This window comes from Epinephelus lanceolatus, chromosome 4, assembly GCF_041903045.1.
Source record: "Epinephelus lanceolatus isolate andai-2023 chromosome 4, ASM4190304v1, whole genome shotgun sequence".
Lineage (NCBI taxonomy): Eukaryota > Metazoa > Chordata > Actinopteri > Perciformes > Serranidae > Epinephelus > Epinephelus lanceolatus.
The window spans coordinates 28,230,462-28,249,105 of NC_135737.1; the positions used below are offsets into that span (position 1 = coordinate 28,230,462).

The 18,644-nt window shown below is 41.0% G+C and overlaps 1 protein-coding gene across 4 annotated transcripts in view; it reads left to right on the plus strand.

Annotated features, from left to right (window-relative positions):
* grik4 (glutamate receptor, ionotropic, kainate 4) overlaps positions 1-18,644 on the plus strand; it is a 438,583-nt gene that overhangs the window by 309,704 nt on the left and 110,235 nt on the right. For all 4 annotated transcript variants that reach the window (XM_078167104.1, XM_033632251.2, XM_078167102.1 and 1 more), the window contains exons 7-8: positions 3,727-3,905; positions 9,064-9,117. In XM_078167104.1, the coding sequence (XP_078023230.1) occupies positions 3,727-3,905; positions 9,064-9,117 (233 nt within the window). The remainder of the gene's footprint in view (positions 1-3,726; positions 3,906-9,063; positions 9,118-18,644) is intronic.

Here is an 18,644-nt window from a genome sequence, read left to right on the forward strand (position 1 = left end):
ATGTGTTTGTAATAATGTATCGCTATAGGCCTACCCCAACCTATGGAAAATGGAAATGGGGTAAAATATTATGGAAAAGTTATGGAGATGAATTGGTTAAAATGCGTGGAAACCCTGGTATTACTATATAAGGAGGTGAATGCAAAATGTACATACATTGAGAATCAGTAGTGTTGGCAAATGGCCACCATGAATTGTATCAAAAAGTGGGTTGAACTTATTATGACGTTAACCTTAACTTAACTTTAATCTTAGTCATACAACCAGTTTGAACCCTCAAACAGCCCAATGAAACAGTAAGGACTAGCTGAAATATCCTCACTCTTAAAAAATGACCTCATTTTTAAGGCAATAAACATGGTCCTCATAAAGACAGAGGTACAAGGACACACACACACAGATACACACAGATCGCCTCAAATTCAGTGGAAAAGAAGAGAAACGTACTTTACAGGACAACATGCACACACACAGTCCCACAGAACTTTCTTTCTCTGCACAGGAACCTATACAAGTCTAACCAAAGGAGAGGACATTTTTCATTCAGCTGCATGGTTTTCGTTTGATTGAAACTGGTTCACCAGAGCGAACAGCAAGAGAGCAACATGGCTGCTGTAAAACACCCAAGTGAAAAAAGATTCTGACTTGTTTTTGAATCCTGTGCAGCCAAAACACTAAAGAGAATACGGGCTTTTATTCTGTGTGTCACTCTATTTGCGTGTGAATGTGTGTGTGCTGTTTAGCCAGCTGCATCTAGTACAGTGTCTAATGTCATGAGCAAGAAGCGGCAAGAAGCTTCAGAGGGTGGATGCAGGAGGCAGGCGAGGAGGGCGCTTTAGCAGAAGCTATTTCAAGCTCATCAAAGTTATTCTGCGTTATACTACAGAGGAAGCCGATCTGACAGGTTGGAGACACAGCCAGGCGAGCGAGCAGCAGCCAGGAGTGATGTCTCATGAGTGCACAGACACAGGTAGCCAGGTACAGGAAGACAAACACATACGGTGATATACTGCCGTACAGACAGGCTGACAGACAGGCAGACACTGAGACATAATTACAGAAGCTATTAGACATGATGCCGGTGACTGGGGCAGTACTGTAGCTTGTTTTAATGTGCTGTGAAGAAGCTAAAGGAGTCAGCTTGATAACTTTAAATTGCTGCACCAGAATTGGTCTCCATGTGACAGATGAGCTACTCTGCTGCCGCCATTGCAGGAATCACATAAAAAAAGCTGTGGACGCCAAAGTCTAGAGTGCCATTTCATTATGACTTCATAATGGAAAAAGCAGGTGGATGCTCAGCTAATGCAAGTCCTTCTCCCCAAAGTTACATCCTTCTCATATGACTCTCCTTGCCAGTATCAAGAAATGTTATATGAGGGTGATGAGATATGCCAAATTGCCAAGGTGAGGCCAATGTAACTATCACACCTAAGTGCCATGGTTTACTACTCATGAGTCTCACTCAGGTTGTCTTTCCCCGATATAACACCTCACGAATCAGTTTAAACTCCTATATGGAAAATTAGTCCAATAACCTCTCAGGGTCGGCTTATATATGGATGCAGAGTGACTGGTAAAATGCTGCCGGGAGCGTTTTGATTAAGTCGGCCATGCTTTAATTAGGGCAAATCCCACTTACCTCAGTAGAGTCAAACGGTCTATTACCATGGGATGGAGTACAAGAGAAGTTGCTGAAACGTCCCTTTGTGTTTGATGGCTTTGCAGTAATTGTAATTAAAGATAATCAGTCCACTTGTTCTGCGTGGACATGTCTGTATGGATTCATTGTTGTAAAATGTGGCAGAAAAGCAAACAAGAGGTACACTTGTTAGTACTTGGGGAGAGTGTGCAATTATTAAAGGTCCAGTGTGTAGGATTTAAGGGGATAAATGGCCAGAAATGTCACATAATATACTGAGTGCATTTTCTTAAGTGTCTAATCACCTCAAAATGTTGTCACTTTACAAGGCTGTTTATAGCTACATGGGGAATGGGTCCTCGTCCATGGAGTCTGCCATGTTGCACCACTATGTTTCTATAGAAGCCCAAAATGGACAAACAAAACACTGGCTTTAGGGGCATTCACGTTTTCCCATCAGCCCCTCCGTGATGAGCCAAACAGCATCAGAAACTAGGGCTGCAAATAACGATTATTTTCATTGTCGACTAATCTGTCAATTATTTCTTCGATTAGTCGACTAATCATTTTACCGAAAAATGTGTTAAAATGTTGAAAAATGTCGGTCTGTCTCTCCCAAACCCCAAAATTATTTCATCTAATGTCTTGTTTCGTACTCACGCCAAAGGGTTTTAGTTCACCGTCATGGGAGAGTGTGTAAAGCTGCCAATATCTGAACGTAAGAAGCTGCAATAAGAGTATTTTATAGTACTTTTCTATGAAAAATGACTCAAACCGATTAGTCGACCACTAAAATAGTCACCGATTATTTTCATAGTCGATTAGTCATCGATTAGTCGACTAATTGTGGCAGCCCTATCGGAAACCACTGATTTTTCAAAGTCAAAGTGCTTTATTCAGTGTTTTTACCCGTTTATTTGGGAGGGGAAGGGACCTCTACATATAATTTGGCACCCAGTAAAAACCTTCTGAACATCTTAAGTTATTACTTTATTTCATTTATAAGGACAACGCACATTAATCAACATTTCTGTAAATGTGCCAGTGTTAGCCAGCTGGCTTATTTTCAACTGTCCTTAGGCATGATGTTTTGAAACCAATAAAAGGATAAATTTCACAGGACAAAGACAACATAAAGACATAAAGACAGCATTAACCTCAGCAATTAGAAATTGTCAAGGTAGAACAGAGGCAAAGCAACAAGCAACAGCAGAGCACCAGTTCAATACAGTAACGCAACAACAACAAACAGCATGTTAGCACAAACAGACATGCAAGCAACACGAGGCACCAACGCACAGCTAAGCATTACATTCAGGCATGCAGAGCAGCAATAGAAAGTAAACATAGACACAATAGTCATCATGTGTGGTCAAAGGCACTAACACACAAGCCATGCAACAGAAAGTTAGCCATGCTGTTAGCAAAACAGATATTGCATACATACCCATGCAGAGGGCAAGGACATAAGGTTAACAGCAGATTAACCAGAAATAACGACAGTGTTGATTCGAAATGTTCACGTCTGATTGTCCAAAAATCAGGTCTTGAGCATTTGTTTGAAGGTGATAAGTTATCAGAGCATAAAGGTGAGCACACATTAGCAGGTGCTGGGCTAGCGACCTGTCTCCGACAAGCCGAACAATATCCAAGAAACACTGATTTGTAACCTGAACCTGCTTTATTCAGTGTTTTTTACCAGTTTAAATCACCAGGTGTGTTTGTTTTAAAGATGGACGAAACCTCTGTGGATAATTGGGCTCCCAGAAAAACTTCCTGAACAACGAACAGTGATGGAATTCTAATTGGAGGGAGTTTCAGCAGGTTGCAATCTGCCATCTTCACAGCTAGATGCCGCTCAGTCCCTCTCACACACTGCTCCTTTAAGTTTATATTGCATTTATAATATGAACCATCATTCTCTTAATTCTCATTTGACTTTCTTTAACTTTTTGGCGATGTATTTTATCAACTTTTTAAAAAGACTATTACTGCACCTCCTTGGGAGTGTCTTCCCTTCATTACAAATAACCCTCTTATGTGTTTTCTTTGTGTGTGTCTGTGTGTGTGTGTCTTACCGGCAGGCTTATTGAACCTGGAGCAGCTCCTCCGGCAGTTCCTCATCTCTAAGGAGACTCTGTCAGTGCGCATGCTTGACGACAGCAACGACCCGACCCCGCTCCTGAAGGAGATCCGAGATGACAAGACTGCCACTATTATAGTCGATGCCAATGCCACCATGTCACATATCATTTTGGAACGGGTTAGTATGGTTCAGATGATAGCTGTGGTTATTCATGCACCGATAACTCGTCTTTATTCCGTGTCTGTAGTCTGGAGCTCTATAGCGATAGGAAATTCCCAGGATCCACACTTTTAACTCTCATAGATCTCAACAAGGAAAAGTAACTGAAAAATGCCAGTGGCAAGAAGTGTTCAAGGCTAAAAATAATTGTATATACGGAGAAGGATTTCTTTAACTGGAAGTTGGTTCGTCTCCAGTTTTGACCTGTAAAAGTAGAGGTTGTATTCCCCACACAAACAGTGTGAGGAACATTTTAAAAGGGAAATATCCTTTTCACCGCTATAATCCATTTGCCGTCTCGAATCAGAAGACAGATTACATGAATTTATGCACATTTGGCAGTGGGCACAGCTTTTAAAAGACAGAGGGGTTACAGAGTCTAGAGTCAAAAAACCTACTCCAAAATAAAAGGCAAATGAATTGAGGCAATCTTGTCAAACAAACCTGTTACATCAAATTACATGCATGAGAGCATTAAATCAAGTTGTACTCCAATGATTCATCTGCCATAAGTGAGAATTCTGCACAGTTAAGTGGATTAGTGTGAGTAAGGACAGACTCATAAAATGAAGGAGCCCTTTTGTCTACTTTCTAATACAGTTCATGTTGCGGATTAAAACAAGCTGTGCTGTAAGTCAGTGAGGTAGATCAAGTGGACGGATTCTTTCATGTCCTTCTAATCTATCATCCATCTGTCGGTTCCTCCTCGAAAGACACCTCTTACACAGAAATATAATTATAAATTAAGCCATGAAGTTCATCAAGTGAGTGGAGAAACTTTCCATCAACTTCTATTTCTGTCACTAGCCTTAACAATATGACCTGTATGTGTTTTCTCTAATGGCATATACGAATAATTAACGTCTCAGAACATTATTAAAACCTCCAACATATTGCTGAAGCTTCTCCTGACTGGAGACTTACGATTGTAAAGAGCCTTGATGTCATCGGTAAAGGCGATCATGGGAGCGGAGGAAGTGAGGGTGTTTGGCAGCAGCATATGGCCTCTTAGTAATTAATACGCACCTCATTATTTCTAGAAGACGATGGATGGATGCCTAGAGTGGAGGTGATAACTGGAGACAGAAGGAGAGATGTTTCTCCTGCTTCACCCCTTGTTCTTGCCGTTTTAGTCTCACTCTCTATCTCACAGTAGTCTTCAGTCTCAGTCTCTCACCTCAATCAAGCTGCCATCAATGGTCATCCAGTCACCATGGCAACCCTGGTAACCCTGGGCCACAGAGCAGCGGGAGCCCACAGTGGGATGTCTTTCTTTTTCTCCTACTCTGTTCCCTTTCTCTCTCCGTCTGTCTCCTCCGTCTCGATATGGAGTTGCTCTCTCTTACGCTCTCTGTTCTTTGCCCCAGAGAAGACTATTTCACTTTGTTTCCTCACACCTCCCTCCTCATTTGGTCTTGTACACCCATCCCTCTATCGCTCACTCTTTTGTCTCCATTATGTTTCACACTGTCTGTCTCTGTCTGTCTGTGAGGAGACAATCCTACAGCAGGGTGGGGGAAAGTTGGCAGTCCCGCCTCTCATGAGGAGTGCCTTGTTGCCAAACATATCAAAGCTGTGCCCAGGCCATATATATATGCCATTCTGAGATGGTGATAAGAGTGCCCAGCTTGTCTGAGGGGACAGAATCGTCTTTTGTCATGCAAGACATTCCCCCTTATGTGTCTGTTTACATCTTACATCAAACCCTCGTCAGACAAAGGTCTCACTCTCTGAGGTTTTAGCATTCAGAGGGGTTTAGGTCAGCAGTGTTGGCATTGTGAATGTAATCTCGTTCAGTCAGGCCTCCACTGTTGTGCACAGCTATACAGAACCAGAGTGGGATAGATAGTGAGCCCAGTATATGGGGGCGTGCAAACCGTGTGCACTCTGACCAAAAGCTGCGGTAGAACAACAAGAAGATCAAAAAGTGGGAGAAAAAAGGCAGGGAAGCTCATTTTGAATGCAGTGAAAGGAAACCAGAAGGATATTTTCCATCAGCTGCGTGTTTTGGTTGCATTGAATCTTCTGAATGGGATGTGGGCAGCAACCAAAGGCGATTTGGGTCATAATGTCAGTGTCTGTTTGGTGAGGTATTAAAGGGACGGTTCAGATTTTAGAAGTTGGATTCTGTGGGATACTTTTGAATAGACAGTGTATTAAGTATAGTTGATGTCAGTCGGCACACCCCCAGTTTGGAGAAGCAGGCTGGAGTCTGACATCGAAGCCAAGCAACCCCAGATGGGGTCAATAACAAAACGTATTTTAGCCACCGAAAACAATCAACATCAGTTTAAGTATACGCTATAGACCATTTTACGGCAGACGTCACATTAACGTCAGTTCGTCAGCTGGAGGCAAAACACAAGAAACCACCAGAGGGGTGTAGGCTACATAGGAGTCTTGAAATGTCGTCTTGTCATGTCATTGGGATCCAGAATAGAAGGAGTCATGACTCAAAACTTAAATTTGATCGCATATCAGCTACCACTGCCTGTCAACAAAAACGAAGACAGCTGTGGTTAAATGTGACACAATGATGCAGTGCTCGCATGTGCAGCGCACACTTCATATCAGGTTGGGGAAAGTATTTACTGTTGTCGGGATAAAGTATGTTATGTGTATTAAAGGTTATCAGGTACACTTCATCAGAAATTTGGGAGGTATTAAGAGGAATATTGGATTACTCTGTAACGCTAGCTTTTTAGCGCATTAGCTAATGTTAGCTTTGATAGCAAAACAGTAGTATTCAACCACAAAGTCGGCCATTCAACCTTTCGGCAGTCCTGTCAAATCCTTCATCCTCTGAGTGAGAGCATATGCGTCGGCCAGTCTGGTCCCGTTGGTCAGTGTTTACTCTTTCAAGTAACACTCGCGGTCTCGGAGAGTGAGTGACCTGACATGGCGTGTTCCTAAATTCAGTCTGATGGTCTACACTAAAATGAGAGCCCTGTTGGTCAAAGAAGTGGAGCGTTATATTTCTATATGAATTAACAACTGGTTAAGTTAATCACACATTCACTCCACTCTGCGCTCTGTGCCAGAGTGCGAACTGACACTCAGAATGAGAATTTCGGAATTGCATCCTCCTCCTCCATTGTCTAAAACAAGCCAACAGAACTAGTTAGTGTTAGCCAATGTCTGTGCAGAATTGATTGCCTCCAGCTAAGCCCCGCCCACCAATAAACATCATACTGTTTACCAACAGTAAAAGGGTCTATATTTAGAGTATTTTCAATGCTTTACCTTAATGTAACAGGAAAATTAAGCTGTGATGTCGCTCTCCTAAAAGCCAGACTCCATTGAGAAAAGCAGTGATTTAACATTGCTGAACACAGGAGCTGCTGGTCTACCTCTACCTCAGTCATTTTGTTTGTATTTGTTTGTTTGTTTGTGTGACTTTGGTGTTTAAAAGGGTTAGTTCTGATTCAGCAAAGTCACACAAACTGACTAACTGACCCAAGCAGCAGTAGACCAATAGCTTTTGTGTTCAGTGAGACAAAATTACCATTTTTTGTCAGTGGAGTCTGGTGGCTTTGACGAGAGCAAAGATGGGGAACTGCTCCCCAGCCGGAATGAGCTGTCTGATGGAAAGGTAGCAGGTGTCTGATGAAAATACTCTCAATATAGCATTACCTTAACGTGATATAAAAATTTTTAGGTGCCGAAAATACATTCTGTGGCTGACCTCCATACACAGCAGTACATTGCTTAGCTTCTGTGTCAGACTCCCACCTGCTTCTCTAAACTAGGGGCGTGCCAACTGACTTCTACTGTATGTAATATACTGTCTGTGGATAAGTACCTCACCCAACCCCACTTCCAAAAATCGTAACTATCCCTCTAAAGGCAAAAGTCACCCAAGAAAAGTGTGTTTGAAATATTACTTACTGCATTAAAAATATCAACAACCTTGTGCCATTAGCTAACTTTACTTACTGTGTGTAACCCCAGGGCAGATACTAATAAACTCCTTCCCTGAAGCATAATAATTACCTTACATAGTCATCATACAAGTAGTTTCAGAGTTATAGCATGCTAAATATACTCACAGAAGGAAGCTTAATAAAGACATCATGAGAGGTCACTCAGAGTTTAATAGTGAAAATTGTAGTTGGATGTTTTTGCTTTGTACTGTAAGTGATGCCTTTCTACTTCTTCCTCTTTTATTATTTATGCTTCTGTAGAACACTTAGGCAGAATATTCAACAGCTGAGTGGCGTACACTCCTAATGGCACACCAACACCCACACTTAAGAGGTTACACTTTTTGCAGAAATGACAGCTAAATATCAGTTATTAAATGCTTTCTGATGCTACACAACCTTACAGCAATGTTAGTGTGGAAGCTGTTTATTATGGTAATATGTAAATTTCAGCGCAGCCAGGTGCAGAAAAGACACTCTCTGAGTAGCGTCTCAGAAGGAGCATAAGGGTTAATTTATGCTCAGGAAGGATATCACCCAGGTTTAAATGCTGATTTGTATTAACATGTTCTTGGACAAAAGAGGACGATCTTTGGCACTGATTGGTTTGAGATATATATATATATATATATATATATATGTATATATATCTACTCTGATATTTATTGATTTTAATCATGACGTGCATCACAGTGTGATTAAATAGAAGCCTATAGCTCGATGATTTTCTTTTTTGCTAATAACTTTAATGAAATGAAAGTATGAGAAGTTCACCCTGTCCTTCACAACTGCTCCTCACTGTGACTTTGATTTAATCAAATTGTAAGACAGAGTGTCGAGCAGCATACTAATGCACCTCAGAAATTAACTGCTCCATTGAGAGCCATCGTCAGATAAGAATGTGTCTGGTCTTATCAAGATGTGGATTTGATCTGTCTGCGGCAGAGTGGAGCTTGAGTTACACTGAATCACTGACCTCTCAACTTCTCTCCATGCCCCTTTATTCCCGACTTGCTCTCTGTGCTCTGTGTTTTGTACTCCCCACCTCCCTCCGTTTCTCTGACCTCCATCTTAACATCGTTTTGTTCAAACTACACTCCTCGAATTTCTGTTGTGTGCCTTTTGTGCCTCCTTTCGCTTACGCTTTTTTCTTTATCTCTCCCCTCCTGTCCTTCTTGTCTTTTGTTCTGCAGGCATCAGAGCTGGGGATGCTGTCAGTCTACTACACTTACATCTTCACCTCTCTGGTAAGAAAACAGGAGATGTTACGGGTATTTACAGGCAATATAGATTTCACACCTCCAAGAGCACATCAGTAGTCTAATGCTGTGCTCCTGTAGTGTATTAAAATAGTGCACTTTAATTGGTGCTCTGCACTTGAGTGAATGATTGACTGGATAGAGTTAAGCAGACAGGTGCTAAGACAGAGGAGTTATAGCATGGCTTCATTATAGCATGGCTGGTTTTCTCCATCACTGTATGCGACTGCAAATTAGAGACATAGTGAGTGTAGAGGCTCCAGTGGCTCCAGTCGCTGCTCGTTTGCCCTAGCTGGTAGAAGTGCACTCCTACCAAACAAATACGTAATAATGATTAATATAATTGCTACAAGTACTATTGTTGTTGTTGTTGCTGCTGCAGTTTTTCTTATAATTATGATTGTGGAAAGCCTGCCAAGCTCCCATTGACTGAGCGATGAAGTCATCGTCCTCAGAGTCAACATTCATTTCTGTCAATGGAGGAGCTCCACAAATCCTTCCTCTGCGTCTTTCTTCCTCTCTGCATTTCTTGCTGCTTAAATGACCTGTACGTACATTTTTTTTTATTTCTGTTTAAATGAACGATACATAAATGTTTTAATTATCACAAATAAATAACCTGTGTTGTTTTGCAGGGGATTAACTCCGCAGTTATGGTTCGTTTGCATGTTTGCCTGCAAACTAAGCCTATACTGTGTGGTGTTTTGTTCTTAATTGGCTCCAATTGCTCAGTTAATTAGCAGTTTCTTGCAACCATTGGCCTTGAACCCTTACATTGTGGAATGACATTTAGAGAAATTTCCAGTTCTATAATGCTCATAAACTCTTTTATACAGATTTAATCACCTTCCATTACATAGTGTGCGGTGCACAGTTGCTTAACTGTGGTGAGTTAAACTTAATGTAGCTTTGTAAGTGATGCTTTGCACTGGATGTTGCGTACTGCTTACAGTGACAGTGCCCTCACAGAGGTGACAGAGGCACATAGAGGAAAAAGCTGAGAGAAGCAGCTAAAGGAAATGTTTCTTTGCAAAGTTTCTTTCAAAGCAGGAGCTTTCATTACGAGTGAAATATCTAACAGCCGCTTCTTAAATACTTTATCTCCAGCGGGTATACACAAAAGTTACCTCTGCAAGTTTTGTTGAAGTTTTGTAAAGCTTTCATTCGTTTAGATAAATGCTACATTGGCTCTATATTTCATATATTATTTTGTCTGATCTGTTGTGCCAACATTAGGATGCGGTTTGGGGACAGAGCAGTTTGAAATGAGTCACCGCCCCTCAAAATGTCTGCGCACGTCCCTGCTGGAAATTAAAGGGATTGACCCCAAATTTGAGGGTAATGTTGTTTAGGCACATAGAGGCTAAGGAATCTGTGAGAGTTATTCTAAGATCATAAAGATAGCGGCTTGGAGAAAATTTGATGCAGTAGTAAACTTACCAGATAGCTGCTCCCTAATGGAAATTAATGAGGTTCGAAACACTTTGCTCTAATAGCGCTGTAGAGATGATTCATATCAAGCTGATTTATGACTCATTAAGAGTGGGCTGCTGCCATCTTCATGTTTTCCCCCACAGCCCTTGACATAGTCACTGCTCTTATTGTATCTCTTCTCTTCTCCCTTTCTTTCTTTAACCTGCTTGTCTTTGCTTTGCCTTTGTATCTACAACTAGATACAAAGGCAAAGCTCCCTCATCACTCTGCTCTGGTGTCTGCTGGAGGGCATGGCATAGCACACAGATTCGTCGCAGATACTAGATGATCACCCTACATCCCTCCCCCCCGCTACCGTCACTACCATTTTCTTAAAATCCAGCCATTGCTCAGTGACGACGTCCTTAATAGCTTCAGCTAACATCATTAAAATGGCCAGCAGTGTGCCCCTGGCAGCCTGGGACATAATGCAGAAGCTGTGAGTGGAAAAATAGAAGTGCCGTTGTCTCCTTAGTTGTCGTAATAAGTGATTCATCCTATTTATTGTGTTTTTAAATGGCTCCGCTTGTGCATCATGCGCACACACATGTGGATAAATACACTCAGACATAAAAGAGGATGGGAACAAGTTTCATTATTTTCTCTCTGAGTTTAGTTCATTGTACGCCCATTTAGCAGACTCACTGTGATGGTAATTTTGGAAAAAAATGGCAATAATACTTTGAATGCTCGGGGTCACTTTTTCATCCTCTCATTAAAGAACACTCTGCCACTTCACAAGACTGTCCTGTCCAGAAAAATGACAGCGTCGGCCATTTGTTCAAAGACCTTTAAACAACTTAGAACATTCAGTGCTAAGACAGGATGTGATGTACTGTTGTCATAGCGATGCGGAAAGTTAAGGTATGTGAGTCAGGGTGGTGAATGGCCGTAGAAGGAGTAGGATTTGACTGACTGGAGTTTAATTGAGGGTCAAACTCCAGTCAAAGTGAGTTTCCTTCAGCAAATGAGTAAGTTTCCTTCTAACATACACATTTCCATATGTTTCTATTTATACTGTGATACAAACCTGTGTAATTTCCTACTGTGCCTTATTCTACCACTTTATGTGCAATAATATTTATGAGCTACATTTCTATATCTTTACACTCAATACACTACACACCATTGTGTGTGTTTCAGTTATCCCGTGCAACTATCAATCACACAGTAACTGTATAAGTGACAGGTATATATAGTGTGTACAGATTTTATATGTTATTACTTTACTTTTATTGCATCTTATTTGTATTTTGTAATATTGTTATCCTTTTTAGCACTTTTATCGTATCGCATTATATCATATTGTAGCGTAGCATAGCTTATCCTATCGTTGCATATCCTGTCATATCCTAGTGTAGCCTATCGTATTGTATCGTATCGTATCATATCGTATCGCGTCGTATGGTATTGTAGCATAGCGTAGCTTATCCTGTCGTAGCATATCCTGTCATATCTCAGTGTAGTCTATCGTATCATATCGTATTGTATCGTATCTTTTAAGCCACAGCTGATAACTTATGAAAATAACTTTGTGTCATATTTGCTGAAACTGTCCTTATATTCTGATGGAAGCACATGAGACAGCAAAAAAAGGAATATCCCTCCTCCTCTTCCTACCGCGTCTAATGACATTCACTAGAACTGATGACAGAGCACCAAAAACAACCAATCAGAGCTGAGGAGTCTCTAAAACAGCTGTCAATCATGTCAGTCACTGCTTGTGAACTGTGGTCAAACTGACACACTAGGCAGCACTGATCAAATAAAAATCAAGATTCTGTTACTGCATTGCCTATTTCTTGCCTTGGATATTTTCAGAAACATATTGTAGTGTACTGTTTAGCTGTAAAGTGAGAATGTTTGGAAATAGTCAAAGGCCCTAGCACCGCCCACCAGCTCGACCAGCTTTCTAATTTCACAGCTCAGTATATTAAAATTAGTTGAGCTGTGATCGCCATGACTGACAGCTGCATTAAAGACTCCTCAGCTCTGATTGGTTGTTTTCATTTTGAATCAGGATCAGAATATTGAGTTTTTGCTTGTCACATCCATAATACACACTCACCTTTACCAAGTCACCGAGCCACTATGATAACCACAAGTAACTATTTGCTATGCCACATTTTATTAGATGTAGCTAGCTGATTAAGCTAGCTAAATATCAGGTACACCATTAATTATTTTCTCTACGACTGGAGACTGAAATGCTGAAAGGGATGCTAGTCAAACAGAGACTAGCTTGGACATGATATGGACTTCAGCTAATATTGCAGGCTCTTTTTAAATACATTGACAAATGACCTTTTTTAATATGAGGACTTGTTGGATTTCATTCATGTTTGTAACATAAACTGACTGAAGTAATCAGCTTTTAAGAAATTCCAGCACCTTTCGTGAACCACAGACATACTGGAAGCAAGATAGATGTTAAAGGGCCAGTGTGTAATATTTGGCATGGTTTATTGTCAATCTGAATCTGAATCTGAATATTCTACCCATTAATATGTTTATATAAGTGTATAATCGCTATAAAATAAAATTCGTTTGTAGCCTTATAATTATGCTTAATTATGCTTTTATATATATATATATATATATTGCAAGGGCCTTGCTTTAGAGAGGTCGCCATCTTGCGCCGCCATGTATATACGGCAGACCGAGTGGACAATCCAGCCAGCCAGAGAACGTGTTTCGCGTGTATAAATAAACCAACGAAGACAGCGGAAGGAAGGAAGAAGGAGGAGGAAACAGCAGAGAGTGTTAGTAGTTCGTCGATAGAGAGTAGTGAAAAGTTTTTTTAGTTATAAAGTTTGCGAATGGACCACACTTACCACGCAACAGGAGAGAATGAACCCGATCCGTCATCTGCGAGGAAAAGAAGACGCAACTTCACTCCTTGTGATGCACTCTCTGCGGCGCTTTTCCTCCTGGTGATATATCTCCCCAGCGATGGTAGCAGTAGCACCGAATCCCATTCTGTGCATTCAGCCTCTCTTCTCGCCCGCTCAGCATCAAACACATGGAGTTCCTCATCTGTGTGCTCCGGCTCAAACAGGTATGGCTCTGGGTCTGTGTCAGCTACAAGAAACTCTTCAAAATCACGTTCAAAGTCGTCCATTGCAGCTACTATAGTTCGGAGATATCACTAGGCTAAATAAACAGCTGAGCTCTGTTTACCGGCTACCCTGTCAGTCAGTGTGCGGGCTGGAGATTGGTGTGGGGGGGGGGGGGGGGGGGGTCACTCGGTATGGTAAATGAGTATGTGTGTATGGAGTGTGTGTGTTACGCTAGAAGAGTCAGAGTTTGGGACGGAGTCTTTTACCCCCTGGAGTGTTACCGGAGTTTCTGGAGTGCTCAAATAAACTGGCCTTTTTCCCGAACACTCCTCTGGTCTCCTGCTCGTGAGGGATTCATTACAATATCGTAACATGGCTTAGATTTCTAAATAAATATTCACCTCGTCGCTAGATAGACCTACTCCTGAAAAACTCGTGCGCAAGGCTTTTTGTCCCTACGAGGCCACCATCATTTACTCGACGGGAGGGGTGAGCGAGTGAGCCCTGCAATCTAGAATTTGACCACTGATGTCACTGTTTTCAACCCATTTTACACACTGGCCTTTTAAAGAAAACTGTAAGGTCACAGATCTTTCTATGTGTGCACGTGTGTGCATTCTTAATGGTAAGGCGTCTTCCAGTGAAGATATTTCCACTGTCTCAGGGAGCAAATAATATTTCTGAAGTCTGTTTAAAGGTTATGCTTATCACTTACTCCCTCACCTTTTCCCTTGAAAAAGCTTTTACATTCAGTGACCTGTGACCTGATATATTTACTTTAACAGTCATTTAAATGGACGCTAATACTTAAACTATGTCAGAAAAATACTGTGTGGCAAATAGACTTCTACACGTCTTCAAAAACATATGGATTTAAATATTTCTGTGATGTTCAGAAGAATGCAGAATTAGCAACAATGCTACACCGCACAGTTATCTCACTCTTACAATATGACAAGCTTATATTAATGAAAGGCAGCAGTACTTTGATGTAATTGCCTGATGTGTTTTCTCAGTGTGGTGTCTGGAGCCAGCGCTGAGTGTTTGCTGTTGAATGATAGTTCGTGCTTTGACATCAGTTTGACTTTATTAAGCTTCACAGAGTTTCTGCATGGAGACGTGCAGCTTTTCATACTCAAGTTATTTGTCTTTGTACTATTAAAAGACGGTAGGCAGTATTCATAATTTCTGCATTATAATACTATATATATAGACATTGTAAAAAGCACATAAAGCTCAGAGGTGCGAGTCTTTACTCGTCACGTTGCTGTCGCTGACAACATTTATTAGAGATTTATTTGTTAGTTACCACAGAGTTCATGGCTCATGATGTTTTTTGTTACCTTGCATAAATCTGAATTCTGTTGTCTATAATTTAAACTAGTGTTTGTGGAAGTTTTCCTGCTGCAGCCTGTTATTAACTAAATATAGAATTGTTATCAACACGATAATTCACTTGCAGATCTCTTTGTGCGCGTTATCATTAAAAACCTGTTACCTGTACCAGTTTAAGTGTGTCTCTGTGGGCGGGAGGTTTGACCTTTTCATGACACCTAATTAAACTCATACAGGTAATAAAAGCTACAGTTAGAGGTTCAGATTAGAGTGACTGACCATCCATAACTATGTGTCTTGGGTGGGAACATTCATTGTGTGTTCTGATCAAAGGAGCATCAAATCCAACTAAATTGGTGTCAAGAGTTTTCACTGTGGATGTGGTTATAATTACATGATGAAACAAGTCAACTGGAGTTGACTGTTTTGTTTTTTTTTTGGTTAATTTAGGGGAAAGTAGATTCAGTGGTCAGTGCTGATTTGGGTTCAGCCTCCACAAGCAGGCATAATATGGTGTCAAGTCGGACCTCACAACCTTGTATGTGAGTATTTTGGAGAGGGACAGATGGTTTGACAGAAGAAACAACATATAAATTACTGAGGTTCGTCATTGTATACAGTCACCTTGCTGCCAAAAATGGCCTCATGCACTGTACATGCTAGTGTTGACAGAAACTATATGCCACCAGCTCACATGATTCAGCTTGGAACATCAAGCTGTAAATATTGTGATAACACATGAGCTGACTAATACATTCATTTTGATTATTCACTTTTGTTGTTTGTGGTTGTTGTTGTTGTTGTTGTTGTTGTTGTTGTTGTTGTTGTCGAAATGCAGGCTGTGTCTCTCTGTGCCTATTTGTGGGATGTACTCAAGGTAACATTTTCTTTGAGTGTGACATTGAAATATGTTTGTAAAGATTCATCGGTTAGGACTCGCATAAGTGTTTTGGCCGTGACCACCCAGCAGAGCCACCCCACACACATCGTCATTTGTGCACCTCAACATCATCTTTCGGCCTTTATCACAAGACACCGTCTGTTGAGGTAGGCCCACTACAGGCTGATCAGGCCTGGGTGTGTGTCAGAAGGTTGGCTCCTCCATGGTCACCTAGGGGCCCAGATGGGATCCTTTCTCTTCAGTGATAGCCAAAGACTGCACCTCTCAGCTGTATTGGCCAGATCTTTGACCACTTTCCTTTGGGCCTGCCGATTAATCCAACTCCTTGAGGAGCCTAGCGGTGGATCTAGCAACAAAGCCTCTGCAGCACACCTCGAATGGTCGCAATGGTCGTAAGTTGGTTGCTGTTATCCCGGTTGGAACTATGAGATGCTGGCCCAAGTCAGTGTGCATTTCCCAGCCCCTGGCTCCATGTAGCAGGCTTGAATCAGGAGGTAAGAAGCTTGCTACTTGTTTTTCTACCTCCTGGACAAACAATGCAGACTGCTGGAACTTATCTTGAGGTTTTGAGAGGCTTGGTGTTGATGGTTACCCTCTTGGTCTCAAGCTCAGCTGCAAGGCACTTAAGTACCTGGTTGTGCCACCAGGTGTATCTTCCATGTGTTAGGGTGGTCCACTGAGCACATTATTGTCATTGTGTTGATATTTCATTCGTCCAGATTGAAACGATTAAAGTGTTGTATTCGGCAATGGATTCTTGTTTTGAATTACAATATGTACAGCATAGATACAATGAAGTGCTGGCACAATCGGCTCAAATACATGAAACTATCTTTAATCTGAGATAAGATCTGTGTCTCATGTCATCCCTTTCACTCATAACCCTTTTCCACCAACATGGCACGGGTTCTCTTCTGGTTCCTGCATCTAATGTTAAACTGTTGAATCATTTCGACCGAAAATAACTTGGTTCAGAACCTGAAAAGTTGCTTCTCAGCTGGAACCAAAAAACTTTTTCTTAACCCGAAGTGCGAATTGTGACGACATCCATGATATATTTTACAGATTGGAAAGAGAGGACGGAGAAGGCAACAAACGAGAAGTCGAGTGCCATTTCTTGGACAAAAACATACAACTAATAACAGAATAAAAGCTTGCAGATAATCAATGTAATTTGCCGTTTTGCTTCTCCTGTCAACTTCTGTTTTGCATTGTGCAACACCCTCAGTTGATGACACATCTTTGATTACAGTGGTTCTGCTCAAAACTGGTGGAAACAGATGCTGGTTCACTAGATCACACCAACAATTCAAGAGTTCTGACTGGAAACATTTACTTACTCAGCTCTCCTAGCCAATACAGAAAAAATAAGATTTTAGAATGGTCTAAATAATTATAGCACTTTCACAAAAGATTATAAACACTTTAAACAAGAGAAACATGTCAGAAAATGTTCGCTTTACAAATGATGACACAACATTTGTACAGAGAACAAAGGTTTTGTTCACAACAAAGGCTTCAGATACAGTTTAGACGATCAAACACACTGTCATATTCATAATACATGAGAATCACATACAGTGTACCATTTTGAATAATCTCTGCAGAATGAAAGCTGTGACTAGTAATAATAAATCATGCATCGTTATAGTGGCCGTTTCAACATACCACAGTTCTTTGGCCACTTGGATTGTGAGGAGTCTCTGTTTTCTGGAGACCCACAGTACTCACACGAGGCAGGGAAAAAGTTGAACAAGGTTTATTGAGAATACAAAAAGACAACAAAATGGCAGGCCAAGTACTTTCATAATCACATCTTGTACAGTCCACTACTGACTCAGTGTCCCATTTTTTATATTCTCACGCATTACCACTATTATACCTCAACACTGCATAACATAGTCAAAAACTTACTACGATCCAAACCAAACACAAATGTCACATCGTCTTTTACGCATACGCACTGCCTTATAGCACCACATCTGGCGTAAATAACTTGTGCCTGTATTGTATAACACATAAATATAAATATAACCTTAAGTCCACTACCATACACTATTTAAAATAAACAGAAACAGTTGTGCAAACTTAAATAATAGCAGAACCTATATGATATGTCGTGTCAATGTATACATATTTACCAAATATAAATATGTACTTAAGTGGCTCTTACAAGATGACAAATGTAGTTACTTAAGAGGGGCATGTAAGAATAATTATGCATGTGTTAACATTCAATAATGTGCCCGTGATTCACATATGAAACTAACCATTAGCTAATATTATTGCCAGTCATGTACAACACCATGGCAATTTGTTGCAGTGCTTTTTCAGGGATTGTAAATATTTAATTATCCTACGCTATATGTTTCATCCTTCCTGCCCTTTCCTCCCTCACCCTTTCTGCCTGCTTCCCTCCCTTGTCTCCCCGTATTTCCTCCAACCATTCCTTTCTTCTGTCTCCCTCCTCTGCTGACACTTCATTTATCTCTGGTCCTGACATCCCTGACTAACGATCTGCCAGACTGCTCCCCTGCCTGATCTGTTTCCCCTGAATCATCTCAAGACGCTCATCAACGTCCGCAGGCAGCTACCCATCTCGAGTCAGGGTTTTTGTCAAGCCCACTTATAGATTTGACTGCTTTCAGTCTTGATTTTGTTTGTGTTTTGTTTATTCTGTTATGTGTTGATGTTATTAATCTGGAGTGAGATGTTAGGCGAGGAAGAGGAGGCAGAGATGCTCCTTT